This window comes from Leguminivora glycinivorella, chromosome 16 (genome assembly GCF_023078275.1).
Source record: "Leguminivora glycinivorella isolate SPB_JAAS2020 chromosome 16, LegGlyc_1.1, whole genome shotgun sequence".
Lineage (NCBI taxonomy): Eukaryota > Metazoa > Arthropoda > Insecta > Lepidoptera > Tortricidae > Leguminivora > Leguminivora glycinivorella.
In genome coordinates this window covers 12,340,780-12,357,527 of record NC_062986.1, presented here as the reverse complement: position 1 = coordinate 12,357,527, position 16,748 = coordinate 12,340,780, and the positions used below count along the sequence as shown (strand labels likewise).

At 36.8% G+C, this 16,748-nt stretch overlaps 1 protein-coding gene across 3 annotated transcripts in view; it reads right to left on the bottom strand.

Moving 5' to 3' along the window:
• LOC125234643 (protein dead ringer) overlaps window positions 1-16,748 on the bottom strand; it is a 170,097-nt gene that overhangs the window by 95,834 nt on the left and 57,515 nt on the right. For all 3 annotated transcript variants that reach the window (XM_048140973.1, XM_048140975.1, XM_048140974.1), the window contains exons 2-3: window positions 4,332-4,571; window positions 3,773-4,045 (exon numbers count right to left, since the gene is read on the bottom strand). In XM_048140973.1, the coding sequence (XP_047996930.1) occupies window positions 3,773-4,045; window positions 4,332-4,571 (513 nt within the window). The remainder of the gene's footprint in view (window positions 1-3,772; window positions 4,046-4,331; window positions 4,572-16,748) is intronic.

The following is a 16,748-nucleotide window of genomic DNA, read 5'->3' as shown; positions in this document are numbered from 1 at the left end:
AAGAGGCTGCTTCTTATGAGTTGTTTGTTAAAAAGCAGAAGGACTTTTTAATTGACAATGCATTTCTACGGTCCGTGAATTCTATAGTAAATTTAATTTAAAATGATTCTTCTTTCTTTTTGTTTTAATTCCTTCCTTTTTATTATGACTAATTTTGACTTAGTTTTTTAAGATTATTTCAAGTCCTTATTTATCGGATTATTATTTTTTGTATTTTGACCTGTGTTGTTTTTGACATTAAAGTTTTTGAATTGAATTGAATTGAAGTCGTATCGCATGCAACATCACTCCGTACTTGACTATGGCAAAATAATAAATAAAATATTCTGTTACCTGTTTACAGTCAGTAACATAACTAATGCGCGTATTCATTTTAAATGTTCATAGACTGCAGTTTTCCGTCGTTTTTGAAGAATGAAAGTAAAATAAATGAAGAAAGTAAAATGCAAAAAGTCAAACCTAAAGGTAACACAACACGTTCGACTTTTGATTACGTGTTGGACTATTGGTAATAAATTCTTTAATGAAATTCCTCGTAACTGTTCTTCTGTTGCATCATTAACTATTAAATTGTAATATTGTAAGGTTAACCATATTATGGACCAGATAAATTAACACGACTAACCCACACAAAACCAATGGCAATTAACGTCATCTGGTAACATCCACAGACGCGGCCACATACAATGAGAACGCGTCTTTAAAACCACATAGATGTGGCTTTCAACACGTAAAGGGTCCTTAAGTTTCAAGCATAATATAGGTCCGAAATTACAACAGACAGCTAGTCTAATCAAATAGCACAGGACATGACACATAAGATTAGAATATTTTTTATTCGTAAACGCAACACAAATTACATATTAAAACATAGGAATTAATTGGTTTCATCTCAGCATCTTGCTGGTGACTTCCAGTGCTGAGCTTCCTGTGGCCCCTATGGGACTATCAAAAGTGAGAATCGTAGAAGTGGGCAAATGCAGAATAAAAGTTAAACGGAAAGAAAAAAAATAAAAAATACTGAATTAAATACCAAAAAAAAAAAGATCCCGATGAATTGAGAAACTCCTTCGTTCTCCGAAGTCGGTTAAATTACAAATGCATGCTGGCTGAACATTACAGCTGCAAATGCAACTAGCGCCAAGGATAGCTATTATTCACACACATTCTGATTTATTCAGATTAAATTCCTCTGATTGATTTCTTCAAATTGTGTACGGCCGGAAAACGTTCTGAATTTTTCAGATTGATCTGTTCAGGCAGTGTAAGGCTAGTCTAGGGATCCTTCTGGAACAAAAAGCCACATATTCGCACCTTCTCCAATCCCCCACAACTCGTTCTACTAAATGTTACTCCATTGTCAGTCATTGTGCTCTCAGTATTGTGGGTCCGCAAATTGCAAGATGTTGAACAAACGCGTGCCTCCTGCCACAAAGACCTCGTGACCGACGCCTTATGGCACGTGAAAGGCTGCCTACTAAATACATGGTGCACTTATCGTACTATGCGAAATATAATCAATTTAATAGCATGTAATTAGGACTTTGTTTCAAGAACAAATGATACATTTTTGCCTTATTCGGGTTAACATTATTTTTTTTCACACGTTTTGGGACGTTGGTGGTCGAAAAAATTGCAGAGTCAAAGAAATTCGTGCTATTATACAGTGCGTAAACGTAATAAGGGCGATAAATGAAACCAGGCATATAATTCAATATTGTTATCATTAATTAAGAGGTGTTTTTGAGTTACTCTTAAGTTTCAGCCCATAATTAATTTTTGAAAAATTTCCCAGCAGCAATGTACTGTAAACGTGGTTGCGATGACAATCAATGACAACTGTCAACGAGTGTTTAACGCGAGTGTGTTTGCATTACGTTGCGGGCCGAATTAATTTGTATGGATAAAAAAAAATATTTCAATTTTAAGTAAAAGTTATCTAATTCCATTGTTTATGTTGTATACTCACCACCGTTAAGAGGTTCGCCCGTATTAGGTTTACACCCTGTATGTTCAACTCACATCATACCTGAATGTTAACATCACAACTCACTATATAGTATAAAACAAAGACGCTTCTCGCTGTCTGACTGCCTGCCCCTATTATGCAGACCCTTGTAACTACGCCATGGATTTTGATAGTGTTTTAATACATATAATAATTAGTGTGGTTTAAAAGAAGGGTTTATATTTATAACATCCGAGCGGTTGCTAGTTTTATTTAAATGAAGTGAACATACACGTACCAAAAATGTATAAAATATAAAATGTCAAAAATCACGCCGGAAAATGGGTCAATAACACCGTATTTACTCTTGACGAGTTCTTAAGCGCTGTCACTGTACCGTTAAAAAGTAGCAAGTTCTCAGTATAGCGATCGTGATACACGAACAATATTATATTTGTATCTCAATTGTATCTCATCCCGCTCTCTTTGATGAACAAATTCACAGCTCGTTAAGGAAGTACGCACAACGTGAAAGTGTTAACGATGCGGTCGCTTTTCACCGTACGCTTCTCTTTAAGGAATTTTGGCGTGAATAGCTTGTGTGATAATCGTCTGACAGATCAAATTACACCATAAACATGCCAGAATACCTATAGTACAGACTACCTATGTATGTTAATAAGTACGCAAAATACTTCGAAAATATGGATGTAAAAAGATGATGTGTAAAAAGAAGGTACCTATTGAAACAGTTGACTCATCCATCTATAGAATCAATGAGGATCATATTTAAACAATCATGATGAATATATGGAAAATCATAAAAACATGTCAAATTGGAAAATAAATCTTGGTAGATGTAGTCACTTTATGTACAGTCAGCCAAAAAAGTGGTTTACAATTTTTTGACCTTTAGAGTCGAAAAGTGGTAAACCACTAGCTTTTTTGGCTGACTGTACTGTTTCCAAACAAACCAAACATCAAAATATACAATCTACTTCTGTAGGCACATGTATGAAATACAAAATGAATTACTATTATTATCATACAATTTCAAAGAATAAAAAAAAATCATATATTCGATACACATTGCTTTAGCTGTTCATTGAAATGCTAGCAAATCATCTGCCTACGCTACATAATAGTTAGTGCCGCAAACGTGTCCCAATGAATGAAAATTCAATAAATCCAGACCCCTAACAAGCATATTACCAGTAATCACATCGCCCCTACTTGTTTTGACACCCCTCCATGACACACAAAGCGAACGGGTTGCCATTGTGCAGGACCACTCGCATTGGACACGAATGTGACAACCCTGACAACAGTGACAGCCCTGAATAACTTACTGAGGGTTCGATTGACTCGCTCGATTATGTTTTTGTGGGCTGAGTAAATGTTTGTGATTTATTTTTGGCGAAGGGAAAGCAACATTATATTGTGATGCAAATGTTGTGGACAATTCATTTCCGTCTACTATATCTATCGATCCTTTTCAATGACCTAAATTATTATATACATAATATCCGCATTATAATTAAGTGGTTTTAAGTGTGGATATTTTAATGTCATCAAAATTATGTAGGCATATGTCTTTATTCATATTCACATCTAATTCGATTGATGGTTCAATTAAAATATTTGTAGACACTTTTTGGAACTCCGCACGAGCACCTTTTTAGATTTTTTGGAGAAGCCCAAATAAAATAATAGACTTCAACGAAAGAGGTCCCATGGGGCCATTATTTAACGCGGCCTATGTATGGATACGTTTTAATCTATAAACGAAATGTGTAATACTGAAAATAATGAACACGAACTTACCTGACGGACCTGCTTGTACTGTTCCTCAAAGCTCCACCCGGCAGCGCTGCCCTCAGAGGACGATGAGGACGCCGAGCCGGCGGGCTGCGCAGGCGGCGGCGGCGCGGGGGCCAGGAACGCCGGCGGGGCGTACGGGAAGCCCCCCGGGGCCCCGCCGCTGGCCAGCGCGAACACGCTGGTGGGAGCTGAGAGCGGGGCCCCCTGCGCGAGAGACGCCAGCGAGGACAGGTGCGGATGCAGCGAGGATTTCAGGGATTCGAAATCGTCGCGGACCTGTTTGAGGAAAAAAGATAAAAAAAGGTTTATATGTCGCAATTTTGAACATTGAAAAAGTTGATAATCAACAACAACAACAAGGAGCAAAGCAGAACCTACCTTCAATTCCCTCTCAAGAGGGCGAGGCGAATTTCTCTGATGGTGGTTCATCTGATGATTGTTCATCGTCTGGTGGTTGACGTGGTGGTTCATGGTATGCTGCGGCTGATGTAGCGGCGAGTTCTGGATGGGCTGCTGAACTTAAAGATACACTGGCTATACTGACCATCAGGGCAAAACCTACCTTCAACTCCCTCTCAAGCGGGCGAGGCGAATTTCTCTGATGGTGGTTCATCTGATGATTGTTGATCGTCTGGTGGTTGACGTGGTGGTTCATGGTGTGCTGCGGCTGGTGCAGCGGCGGGTGCTGGATGGGGGGGTGCTGCGGCTGGTGGGAGGCCTGGTGCGGCGCGTCCCGCCCGACGCCCTCGTCGGAGCTCTCGCAGGACTGCTCGCCAGACGATTCACCCTCTGACCGCGCTGACTGTTGACAAACAAATTAGTCATTCATTTTTCGAACCGTTGGGATATGTGGGCGAAGAGCAATATCATTTCTTGTTCTTTCAACTCTTTAATTGGTAGAAGCATTTTTATGCCTACCCGTTTTGGGAATACGTAAATACAAGAGCGAGTTTATATACGTGTGTAAATAAGGATCATCAGAAACATGCTTTGTAGTATTTTGTAATAATTATTGTTGCCACTGGCTGGTGTTACTGTAGGTACTTTAAATATTAAGGTGAGCATTATTTTTTTTGGGTATACGCATGAATGTAAAGTTAGATAAGTATAATTATTTAAAAGCAACTTTTCTGTATTCATAATTTTACTAAAACAAGTGATATTTGCTTATGGTGAGGTGAACTAGGTGAAGTCAAGGCAAATACATATAACAGTTTTCCATTAATATTGCTATAGCTATAACATAACCATGTGATAATCGCCCAACTCATTAAGCACAAGGAACCCTGAAGTTCCCGTATCCTGAAGCTTTAGTAATTTTTAATATAATATAAGGTCTTATAATTTCACAAATTATACCCTCAGTTCTTTCATAAGTGACTTATTTAAAGCGGCATTCACTTCGCAGGTGCGATCGCCAAGTAGGCTTTCTGTAAATGCAATTACACATAAATGTCGCAAAGCGTCAAATCATTTCATAAAAAAATAATAGATCGCATGAGAAACTTCAATTATGTCCCAACCTGTTATACTCTTGGAAGTTATAATAATTGAAATACATAGTCTAAATTAGCTGAATCGATTACTCGTAATAGCAATAGTTTACATTGCAAGCTCTCATAATAATAAAGCTTACAACTAAATCTATTTCGCCCTCATATCCTTTTAATCAATATTGTTTTCATAGGCGAAACCACAACATACTGCTTAAGGCGAACTACTTAGTCCAAACATGTTACTATTTTCTATTCAATTTTTACTTACATATATTAGCGAAGTTTATTTGTGAAAAAACGAGAACCTACTAATTTAGAATTGTCACTAGTCATAAAACTTCACTAAGCGAGACAGTTTTATTGACTTACATATCAAATAATATTGTCACACATTTCGTCTAGCTATTGACTTTGCTTTTCTTACTCATACATATTCCACTTTTACGATGCACCTACTATTGGTCCAATCATCAGATGGTTGGATGAAATAACATTTGGTTTGTTTCAGTAACAAGTTTATGCTAGTTTTATGCTTCAAATAAGCAGCACGACGTCAATATGTTTCAAATTTATGCTAACGGTATGAAATACTTGTTATGTTGTTTACAACTCATGTAAACATACATAAATGTCATTTCGTAGCTTTAGTACGATACAATCTATGTATTCGTAGATGATTGTGTTTTGAATACTTATCTATTTTCTATTTTCGATCAATATTCCAATTGGTAACCCTTTATTTTATTACACACAAAGAGAGGTATTTTTTTTTGTAGGTACATACCTACTGTTTGCTTGATTATGGATTTCTTGCATGCTTGGATTTTTTTTTATGTCTAATTTGTTGGAATGCAAACTTTAAATATACAGCTTTAAAAGTACTTAGTATTTATGATATGTATTACTTACTAACATTATTCATTAAATGACGCGAGTTATTAATTTTTTTTAAAGTTATACTGAAGTCATCAGGCCGAATAGCCGGTCGATGTGGTTTCGTAATATTTACCATTCTTATTGCAACTAGCCCGCAGCGGTAACGCTAAATTATTTATATAAGTGTACATGATAACAACATCGCAAACATATGGCCTGCCCACAAAAAAATATTGGCCCTAGGGCCTTATTACAAGCCAGTTCAATTCTGGACTTGTTAACCAATAATATTAATTATGGTATCACATGATCAGGTGGGTCTCAGAGCAAAAATGTCCTGTGGGTATAAATAACTACCTATTAGTCTAAGTACGATACACGTTGAGTAATGTGCAATTTTGTCACCTACAAACGCATGGCTAAAACAGACGGTTAGTAAAAAAATGTAAAAATACACAACTGGATTTTAATTACAGCATTCCTGCGAAAAACGGAGGCGCTCGGGAAACCAGTCTCTATGTGTGGCTTTCTATGATAAAAGGGTCCTTAAGCTTTAAGTGTAACAAGGACGATTTAATCTGAAATTATAACAGATGTTCGTCTTTACTGAATATGACGTATAAGGACCCTTTGGCAATGGAACGGCACATCGGAATCAATATACCGAACAGGCAAATCGAACCGCTCGCAAAATGAGCGCGATTTGCGCCCGGCCCGCGGCATACAATTACGACATTAAAATTATTATTTTATTTCCAGTTTTAGGGTTCCATAATTGAATGATGGATCGGTCGTCCAGGCCCTTTATTGGACGCATGCAATCCTGATCCAGTTTCGTTTTAAAACAAACTACCTACTAATCGAAGACGCAACTATACATATTAAGACCAAAGAAAAATAATCGCGTCCGTTGCGATTAATGACATAAATAATGATTCTAGGTTAGTATTTAATTGTCTTTATAATACCACTTGCGTAGGTACTAATTCCACAAAGAGATGCAGTCACGACGCCAATTTTCAATTTGTGTCTTTCAATCCACAATCTCATAATAGATTGAGTATTTTAAGTTACAATTTGTAATGTTTAAGGGAAGTATCGATGGTAAGCGAGTTACAGAAGTTCCATTATACCTGCTCATTGCCACTCTTTGTGTATGCAGCAACTGTGTATGTAGTTCATTGTCGAAACATTAAACGCTAACTCCAAGGAGGGCGAGGAAACAACATATTCTTATGTTACACAATTAAAGTTAAGCTGTTTTTATAACACCTGCCGTTTAGGATCTCTGGTGGGTCTTCATACTGTTATTATTTATGAAAAAAATAATATTTTCAAAGTAAAAAATAATGGAAATCAGACAGAGCTAATCTGAGGACTGCCACGGCATTTTCCACGTTAGCCAAAGAATTATAATTTAAGTTTATTTATTTATTTGTCAATAAATTTTCCTTTTCTGCTTACATGTTACCTAGTCTTCAGTCGATTGTGCGACGACAGACACGCGTCCGATTTATATTGCTCGCGTATGGATGAGTATCTATCTGATCTTAAGGTACCTACTCGTAATGATTGCTCCCTAAGGAACTGGGTACGGAACCCTTAGCCAGCTCTCGCATTCGTAACTTGTATCGATTTTATTGTATTTTTATTTATTATTCGCATTATTATATTGTGGCGTCATTATCGGAGAAATGCCCGGATAAACGGAGCGCGCACGCAACGATCGCATTCAACCTCACTTTCTCATGCTCCCGACTGCTACTGGATTCCTCTTTTTATTACTTTTATTATTTTTCAACAATTTATAAAGAACGTCCTTCATTAGGATCTTTAAATTGATGGCCTTTGTTCAGTAATGGCACCACGAATTTAATGCACAAAATGATTGCTTTGTATTTCTACTTTAACAGTAGAGTCATACCACGTCAAGTGGGCATTTTGACATATAATTTTAAGTTTCGAAATTATATGAAATTACTCAACCCTTGCGTGGGAGGGGCTGAAAAATCTTCGCCAACTTATAGATTGGTCTGACTATAGGTACAGAATTACACATCCTATATCTATGTTGTTGGACATCATCATCATCATCAGCCATTAATCGCCGACTGCTGAGCATAGGCCTCCCTTCGTGTACGCCACTTATCCCGGTCCTGGGCTAATCTCATCCAGAAGTGCTCCGCAGTTTTTCGAATATCGTCCACCCAACGAGCCAACGAGTTGTTGGATAGACTAGAAATGAGTAAAAACCTTGCAGATAAAAGTTTCACACAGCGTGGCGTGGCAGTTAGTCTGAGATTTTTATTCATCAAACTCTTGTAGCGCGGGTAAATACCGGCACATGAAACGACGCTACACATATTATTATCGAATGACGAACTGTAAAAACCAACAGTTGCAAGCAATAAGTAGGATAACGTTAGCACAGTCTGTGCTAATGCTTGACCAAACAAAATTGTGGCTTTGTCGAAATCTCGCGTGATTTTATAATATAATAATAACTGTTCGTCGTTTAGTGACACGATGAAAACATAACGCGTGTAACTTTTATAAATAAGTCAATAAAATTGACCGAAAGGCCATGCCAGGATAAGCTAAGAGAATCTGCCCCCAGCGAGTTTTGGCTTGTAATTTTTTTTGATGATGTAGCTTTGTATTAGTAGCAAGTATGCAAAATATCAGCCCCCGAAATGTTACAGATTTTGGAAAAAAAAAAAAAACAAAATATGATCTTTCTTCAATATCTTTTTTTCTACCAAGCCGATTTTGTCGTGCTTCTAATATATTGAGCATACAGTAAAGGTGATTATGCGACATTAATTATAGGACACATTGCCTTACAAAAAAAATAAAAAATTACAAAAACAAAAATACTTTTTTTTTTTTTTTTTGTACTTTTACGTCAGCGACACCTCCAAGTTTTTCACTAAAGCTAGCCTCTTTAATAAGCTACAAAATGAATGTATTAACATAATTTTACCAGGGGTATAACGGGGTTTTTTTTTTAATTGAATTCATCACCGTACATTTTCTTTACCCGCTCATTATTAAAATTAATCGATTAAAAACTCTCTAGAGAAACTTGTATGTTTATAATGAGCACTGGCCACTTGAAAAAAAAAAATTAAAAAGTATTGATTCCTTTGGCGCCGGTTATTCACGTAAACTTCAAATATTTGTCGGAGAAACTTTAAGTTGAAAATGGATTGCAGAAAAATAATAATAAAGAAATGCTTTGTGAAAAACGTGAAAACGCTATACAATATAGCAATGGAGTCTGTGGTCAAAATTATTGACCCTAATTATGATAATATTATGATTATTGTATTGTACCCTAATTATGATAATTTAACTTTAACTTTGACATGTAAAATTGTTAATTTTATGAATAAATGAATATGAATATGAATATGAATATGAACACAAACTTTTTTGGCAATAATTTGCCATACTTTGAACAGGCAAGTAGTTCTATGCTTTCGAGGCATTCCTTAATTAATAAATAGATAATAATTTACGCTATTGTGGTTATATATATATTGACGTCATTTAATATGTTTTTAGATTGAAGATATGCGTTACACACTCTATTGCCTGTCGTTACCAAATACGATATACGTGGACATGTTTTTCTATAAACTTCCCAACTACACCGTCTCACTAAAGGAGGAGGGAATGGTGGCGACAGGCTTCTGTGAGGACTGTTGTCGGCAGTACTGGTCTCCTGAAGACTTTTCTGCTGAAGAAGAATTTGAAACACAAGTTCTATATTGCCGTATCTGCGCCAATGAACTGTTCTGCCGGAACAAGGGTAGTGATGTGTAGAAAAAGTCAAAGTCAAAGTCAAAGCGAAGCTTATATTTTTCACATTATTGCTATGAAATAAGGTTGATAGTGTAACCAGGGTTTGACATCGACTGTATACTGTTAACTAAATAAATGTTTTTTTACATATACCTACTGCGTTTTATTATGTGTTAGTTGAAAAAAAAACATAGATTGTATTAAAGTTAAAAAAACGTATAATATTTACATTTATATACACAGTGCTTACTTCCAATTTGCTCTTCTAGCTATTATTTATTACATCGTACTATTTACAATTTAGTAGTTGTATGAAACACTAGCGTAACAGATAATACCTATTGCCACCGCCCACCGGTAATAAGGTCTTGTGGTTCAATTTACTACTCATCTTCGTCACTGTTCTCATTTATAACAACCACAATATTATTCAAAGAGAACAATCTCGCCAATTTTTCCGCGGGTTTTGGTATTTCTGCAATGTATCTTGCATGCGATAGAAAATAAATTATCGCTGCGACGTGTGAACAACAGCCCACTGTTCGTAAGCCGTTAGCACATTCACAAAAATACTGTTTGATGGCGTTTATTTCGTTGCTATCGGGTGTGTATTCTATGAAGCATCTGTAACATTTTTTCGTAATGTGTCTAGATCTTACTTGCACTTTTAAAATATTGGATTGGTCTTTAACGTATTGCATGTTTAGTGAGCCATCTTCTAATAGCATTTCTGCCAAGTATGATACGGCTTGACCCAGTTGATAGGTTCCGGTAAACAATATTTTTAAACTGGTTTCATTTAGTTCCGGAAAGTCAATTATGTCCCTGGAAGTTACATTACAGAAGGGTAATCGTTTTCGAAGCCAACCGTTTTCTTCCACAGATGTCGCCAATGTGTTTACTGCATCTTTTTTTTCTATCATTCTTTCCAAAATCTCGTTTGTCATAGTTTTATCGGAATACAGTCGGTCAACAAAACAGTTCAAAGTATAACACGCTATGCGATAATAACTCCTTATTTTTGGTAATAACTTGTTGTCCAGATAATCCAGCAGCTTATATTTCATTTTTAATATTCCATGAGTAGCTTCCACCGCCCAGCGTATTTTTGTAACAAACCTTGATTCGTTTGCGTCTTTGGTAGAAAGCTGTTTTTTTTTACCTTTAAGAGCGGGCATTAAAACTTCGTAACCTTTAGATTTTAAATGCTCAACTACGTCACGGAATCCTCTATCTAACACAAATATATCTCCCGGCTGCATCAACGTACTTAAGCCATTAGGCTCATCTATGATGCTTCGAAGTATTTGTGCATCATTTAGATTTGCTTCGAATGGACCTAGCATGTCAACGACGTATCCAGTGGTGGTGCAGATTGTAAACGGTTTACACAGTGGTTGTTTTTTCTGTCCCGAATACGACTTTCTTTGGTAGTCATTATTTGTACTTTTTTGGTGTCGAGCATAAGTACCATCACATATTAAAATAAGTTTATCATCGGTGTTGTGCAGTTTTCTGGCAATTTTCGTCGTATGATTCTCAATTAGCCACTGCCGCGTTTGTGAATGCAAGCCAAAGTTACTAAGAATGTCCTTCTCAAATGCTTCTATGACACTAGAGGTATATTCAGAAACGTGTTGATATGTTTCTAGCTGAAGCATTGCACTAACTAATCTGTCAGACCCACCAGTTCGCAACTTTGCAAAAAAAACCACTAGAGCTTGCATTACAGTCCTCTTTGAAGTATCACGCATTGATTTCAAACCATCTCTTAACTGATTTAAGTTTTCCCAGCTGAGGCCTGTTAATATATGTAATTGGTTGTCAGAAATTGATTGATCAATTATTTTTTTGTATAGCGTTACATCAGTATTAACAGCCATTCCTTGGAACATCTTAGTTATGTCCGTAATAGATAATTCTGATGAATTCGAATATACCTTTAAAGTATTTAAGTCATTTTCGAAAAACCTGTCTTTTATGATATGTGATCGACAGCAACGATTTCCTTGGGGAACGTATATTTTTTTCAATGTATATGCTTGTATGCGGGCCTTGTCAGGGATTGTTTGTAAACTGTTTTTACTACCACATATGCAACAGTATTTATGGGTACTTATGGTTCTTTTCATGGTCAAAGTTACCTTTTCACTGTCTTTTTCAATTTCAGGTTCAGGTTCATAGGCACTGTCACAATTGTCATTTTCGTACGCCTCGCTAATCGAACCGCTTGAGTCAAATTCTTCAAATAATCTAGTAGTTCGTTGCCGATATGCTTTAACTCTGCACTGCCCGCATATTTTATCACCAATGTCCAACGAATTTGGACAATATTTGGAAAAAAATGTAACATCATTTAATGTTAATAATATTTTCATTTTGCCCTTGACTTTATTCGTATGTTTTGCGCAAATATTACATCGCTGATTACTTGCAGACATGCTGAGAACTATGTACTAGCTTATCTAATACGGAATGATTGCAATAGATGCCACTTGAATATGATGTTATGTACGTACATAGTAAAATATTGATAATAGTCAATACGTAATACTTAAGTTTAATGTTTTAGAAATGGCAATAAGTAGGTAATAGTTAATAACCGGCGCCAAAGGAATCAATACTTTTTAATTTTTTTTTTTCAAGTGGCCAGTGCTCATTATAAACATACAAGTTTCTCTAGAGTTTTTAATCGATTAATTTTAATAATGAGCGGGTAAAGAAAATGTACGGTGATGAATTCAATTAAAAAAAAAACCCCGTTATACCCCTGGTAAAATTATGTTAATACATTCATTTTGTAGCTTATTAAAGAGGCTAGCTTTAGTGAAAAACTTGGAGGTGTCGCTGACGTAAAAGTACAAAAAAAAAAAAAGTATTTTTGTTTTTGTAATTTTTTATTTTTTTTGTAAGGCAATGTGTTCTATAATTAATGTCGCATAATCACCTTTACTGTATGCTCAATATATTAGAAGCACGTCAAAATCGGCTTGGTAGAAAAAAAGATATTGAAGAAAGATCATATTTTGTTTTTTTTTTTTTTTCCAAAATCTGTAACATTTCGGGGGCTGATATTTTGCATACTTGCTACTAATACAAAGCTACATCATCAAAAAAAATTACAAGCCAAAACTCGCTGGGGGCAGATTCTCTTAGCTTATCCTGGCATGGCCTTTGACAAGGTGTCGAAACTTTCAAGTTGTAATCATTAACACCAGCTCGCTCAGTGAAGCCGGCTCATTGAAGCCGTTCTGATAGACGAGTCAACACCGCATTAAAATATAACTCAAACACAGAGAGCAAAAGTGAAAGAATTCCTCCATCGAACGAAACCATTAAAGAGGATACTCGCTTATGTTTTGGATAAACAAGGAATGAACTCTTTCTTAGAAATATCCCGAAACATTCGACCTGATATAAGCAGAAGGACACACTGTTGATTAGCGCCTCTTACCAAAATTGATACATCCATGTTACGACCTTAAATTTTAACACATACGATACAATTTTAAGAAACCTGATGATAAAATGCTACTGATATTGATAGACTGACGTGACGAAGAGAATCAAAGGAGATACAACCTTATATCAATACTCAGAAAACTCGCCTACCATACCATAGGACAGTAAACTAAAGTGATATCAGCTTTATTACTTCAATTACAAGTCGTTTATACTTAACCGGAAAGCAGAAAATGATTAGCTCACATCGTTCATGATATTTGTGATAGAAATCATAATCATGTCCACGCGAGCACGTTTTATGAGGCGAAATCAAATAGAAACTTGTAATAAGAGATGTCATGTACGTATAACTTGTTTGGAATGCTAAGTAAACATTGGCGCAAATATAATATTGAACATTATAATGTTAATTACAAAGCGATATCTGTGAAGTGTGAACTCTAGTGTAGATGGAGTGATGAAATGTTGCGTTGAATGTGTGACTTGTGTGTTGTTTAATATAGGGTGTTTCAGATTTTAATGTATCTTACCTACCGGTTTAAGGACAAAATATGTATTGCTATTAAAAACTAACCCTAATTCATAAACGTTCTCTAAAGTTATCAAGCCGATAAACTTCGTTTTCCCTTTCTATCACACCAATACATCGGAAAGGGACAAACGAACTTTATCGGCTTGATAACTTAAGAGGGCGTTTATGAATAAGGGGTAAGTATTTTGTCTACAGCACAATTACGTACATAAATAATTTAGTCAAATTTTCAGTCACAGACAATATTATGAAAATATAAATTCAAAAAATATTTCATAAAATATTTTTTTCGTTCCTTTTACTTATACCGATTACGAGAGATAGAGAGTATTGGAGAGGATGTCATGTTACGCGGTGTAAAGATTTCGAGTTAACACGGAGACAAAGAGGCTATTTGCGCATGTTCCTGCGCGGGCGCACGGGAATGTTCGCATCCTCTCCGGGAACATTTATTAGCGGGTACCGTCACGACTTTGTCCACACATTAGCGGTGTTAGCGGCCGGGACTACCTGCCTATTTACCAACATTATATATTTACTCATACCCACATATATCTGGTGTTTCACAGAGTTTATTGCGACACGTTTTGTGCAATTGTTGACGTTGAAGGGAAATCTTCGTTTGCGTAATGCTTTAAGGTATTTATGGTAGTCTTTTGACTCTTTTGTATTAATTAGGAGACGTATATTCGGATGAATAAAATTTCAAAGACTTTCATTTTTAACCCCCGACGCAAAAACGACGGGGTGTTATAAGTTTGACGTGTCTGTCTCATCTGTCTGTGTGTGTGTCTGTCTGTCTGTCTGTCTGTCTGTTTGTCTGTTTGTCTGTTTGTCTGTCTGTCTGTCTGTGTGTGTGTCTGTCTGTGGCATCGTAGCTCCCGAATGGACGAACCGATTTAGGTAGATTTAGTTTTTTTTTTGTCTGAAAGCTGAGTTAATCGGGAGTGTTCTTAGCCATGTTTCATGAAAATCGGTCTACTATGTCGCGGTCGGGGGTTTTCTTTAAAGTTTTCTGGCGCATCTAAATATATAAAAGAAGAAACTGACTGACTGACATATCAACGCACAGCCGAAACCGCTGGTCCTAGAGATTTCAAATTTGGCACGTAGGTTCCTTATATAGTGTAAAGGAGCACTACGAAAGGATTTTTCAAAATTTACATCTTAAGGGGGTGAAATGGGGGTCCAAAGTTCAACGTTTGAATAAGATTACTTTACGCGGGCGAAGCCGCGGGAAAAAGCTAGTATCATCTGATTGCAAAAGTAAGGGCCCATTTAGACGGTACGAGAACTCGCATAAGAGTTTTATTACATTGCGGTATTTGATGGCTGAAAAATTGTATGTAACCTCAACAGTCCGCAATGTAACTAAAATAGCATGCGAGCTCGCACGCCGTCTAAATCAGGCCTAAGGATGGCAGTGAGTTTACATTGTATGTGTTTTTAATGTTTAATATGATACATCGAGCAAAAGGCGATATATGTCGTTGTATTGTTCGCGGATTCGGACAAAAGACTTGGCATTATAAAAATGGATATGTGTGAATAGCCTGAGCGGGTCGAGTGATAGTGATGTTGAAGATCAAGTCTTGATTCAATTTGAGACTCTTCGGAGCCTTAAAGTATGTTATGTCTTTTGCAAGTTGAGCCCTTAATTAGTTGAGTCACTTTTTTGCGTGACTTAAATAAAGCCGAGACTTTTTTTAGGTAACTTTGAAAGGTTTTGTAAATATGAAAACGAAAATTATATATGTACTTGTAGAGTCTAAAATTAAGTACGATATCAAGGCGACATGAAGGCTCATGGACTCCACTCTTGAACAGCACTAGAATGAATGGGTGTCGCGGGACAAAGTTGCCGCATTAACGCGGCAACATTAACATTAGCGGACGTAAAATAACCGCCAATAAGCCGCAGCACGCATCAAACTGTCGACAAAGCAACAGGTTCTGGCCTCAACAAACACACGGTGTTTACATTACAATCCTGGCTTCATTTAATAATTCTCGGGAACTAAAAGCCTTTGAACATTTCATCAGATGACCCACTCTGTTTGCACACACTCCTGGCTGAGATGCTAATGTGGACACAAGGACCTGTATCGCCGATCGGCCTCCGATGCCTTATTGTTAGCCTTCCATATAGATATATTGGCTTCTTCCATTTCAATGTTGTTATTCCTCGCTGTCGGATATTCGCTCCTATCTAAGCAAACATTTATTTTCCTTCGGCTTTGGTGTTCGGTTTAGCTTCATGCGTTTTCTTAATGCATTTTCAAGTTATCCTTATCAAATGCTGAACTAATACTTTTGATTTTCCTCCATTGGACGACCTTGTTTCCATTCACACTAAACGACGATTGTGAAACTCTTAGTCGCTCGTAACTTACATGAGAACGAGGTGGGGACAATGTACAAGAATAGTTTGTCAGGAAGTTGTAACTGCTATACGAAATGAGCCACGTATTTGAGCAAAACAAAAGGTGATAAGGCGAGGTAAACAACCTGACCCATTGACGGCGTGACGGCGCGAGTGCGTCAGCGCGACGTCTCTCGCGCCAGAGGCACTCCGGCGCAGCTCTCCGCGCGCCGCGCTCACCTGCACGACACTTTAAGCGCTTTAAATACTTCGCACACACGTTTTAACACATACCTAACACTTCAGCAAACACCAACTAATCGATCAATCTGCCGAGTCCTCACAACATTGATAATCATTTCCAACGGCTTCGCCTAATCGTATGCAATCATGTCGCGAACGGTGCCATGGGTAATTGTTTAAAATTTAACTATTTGTTAC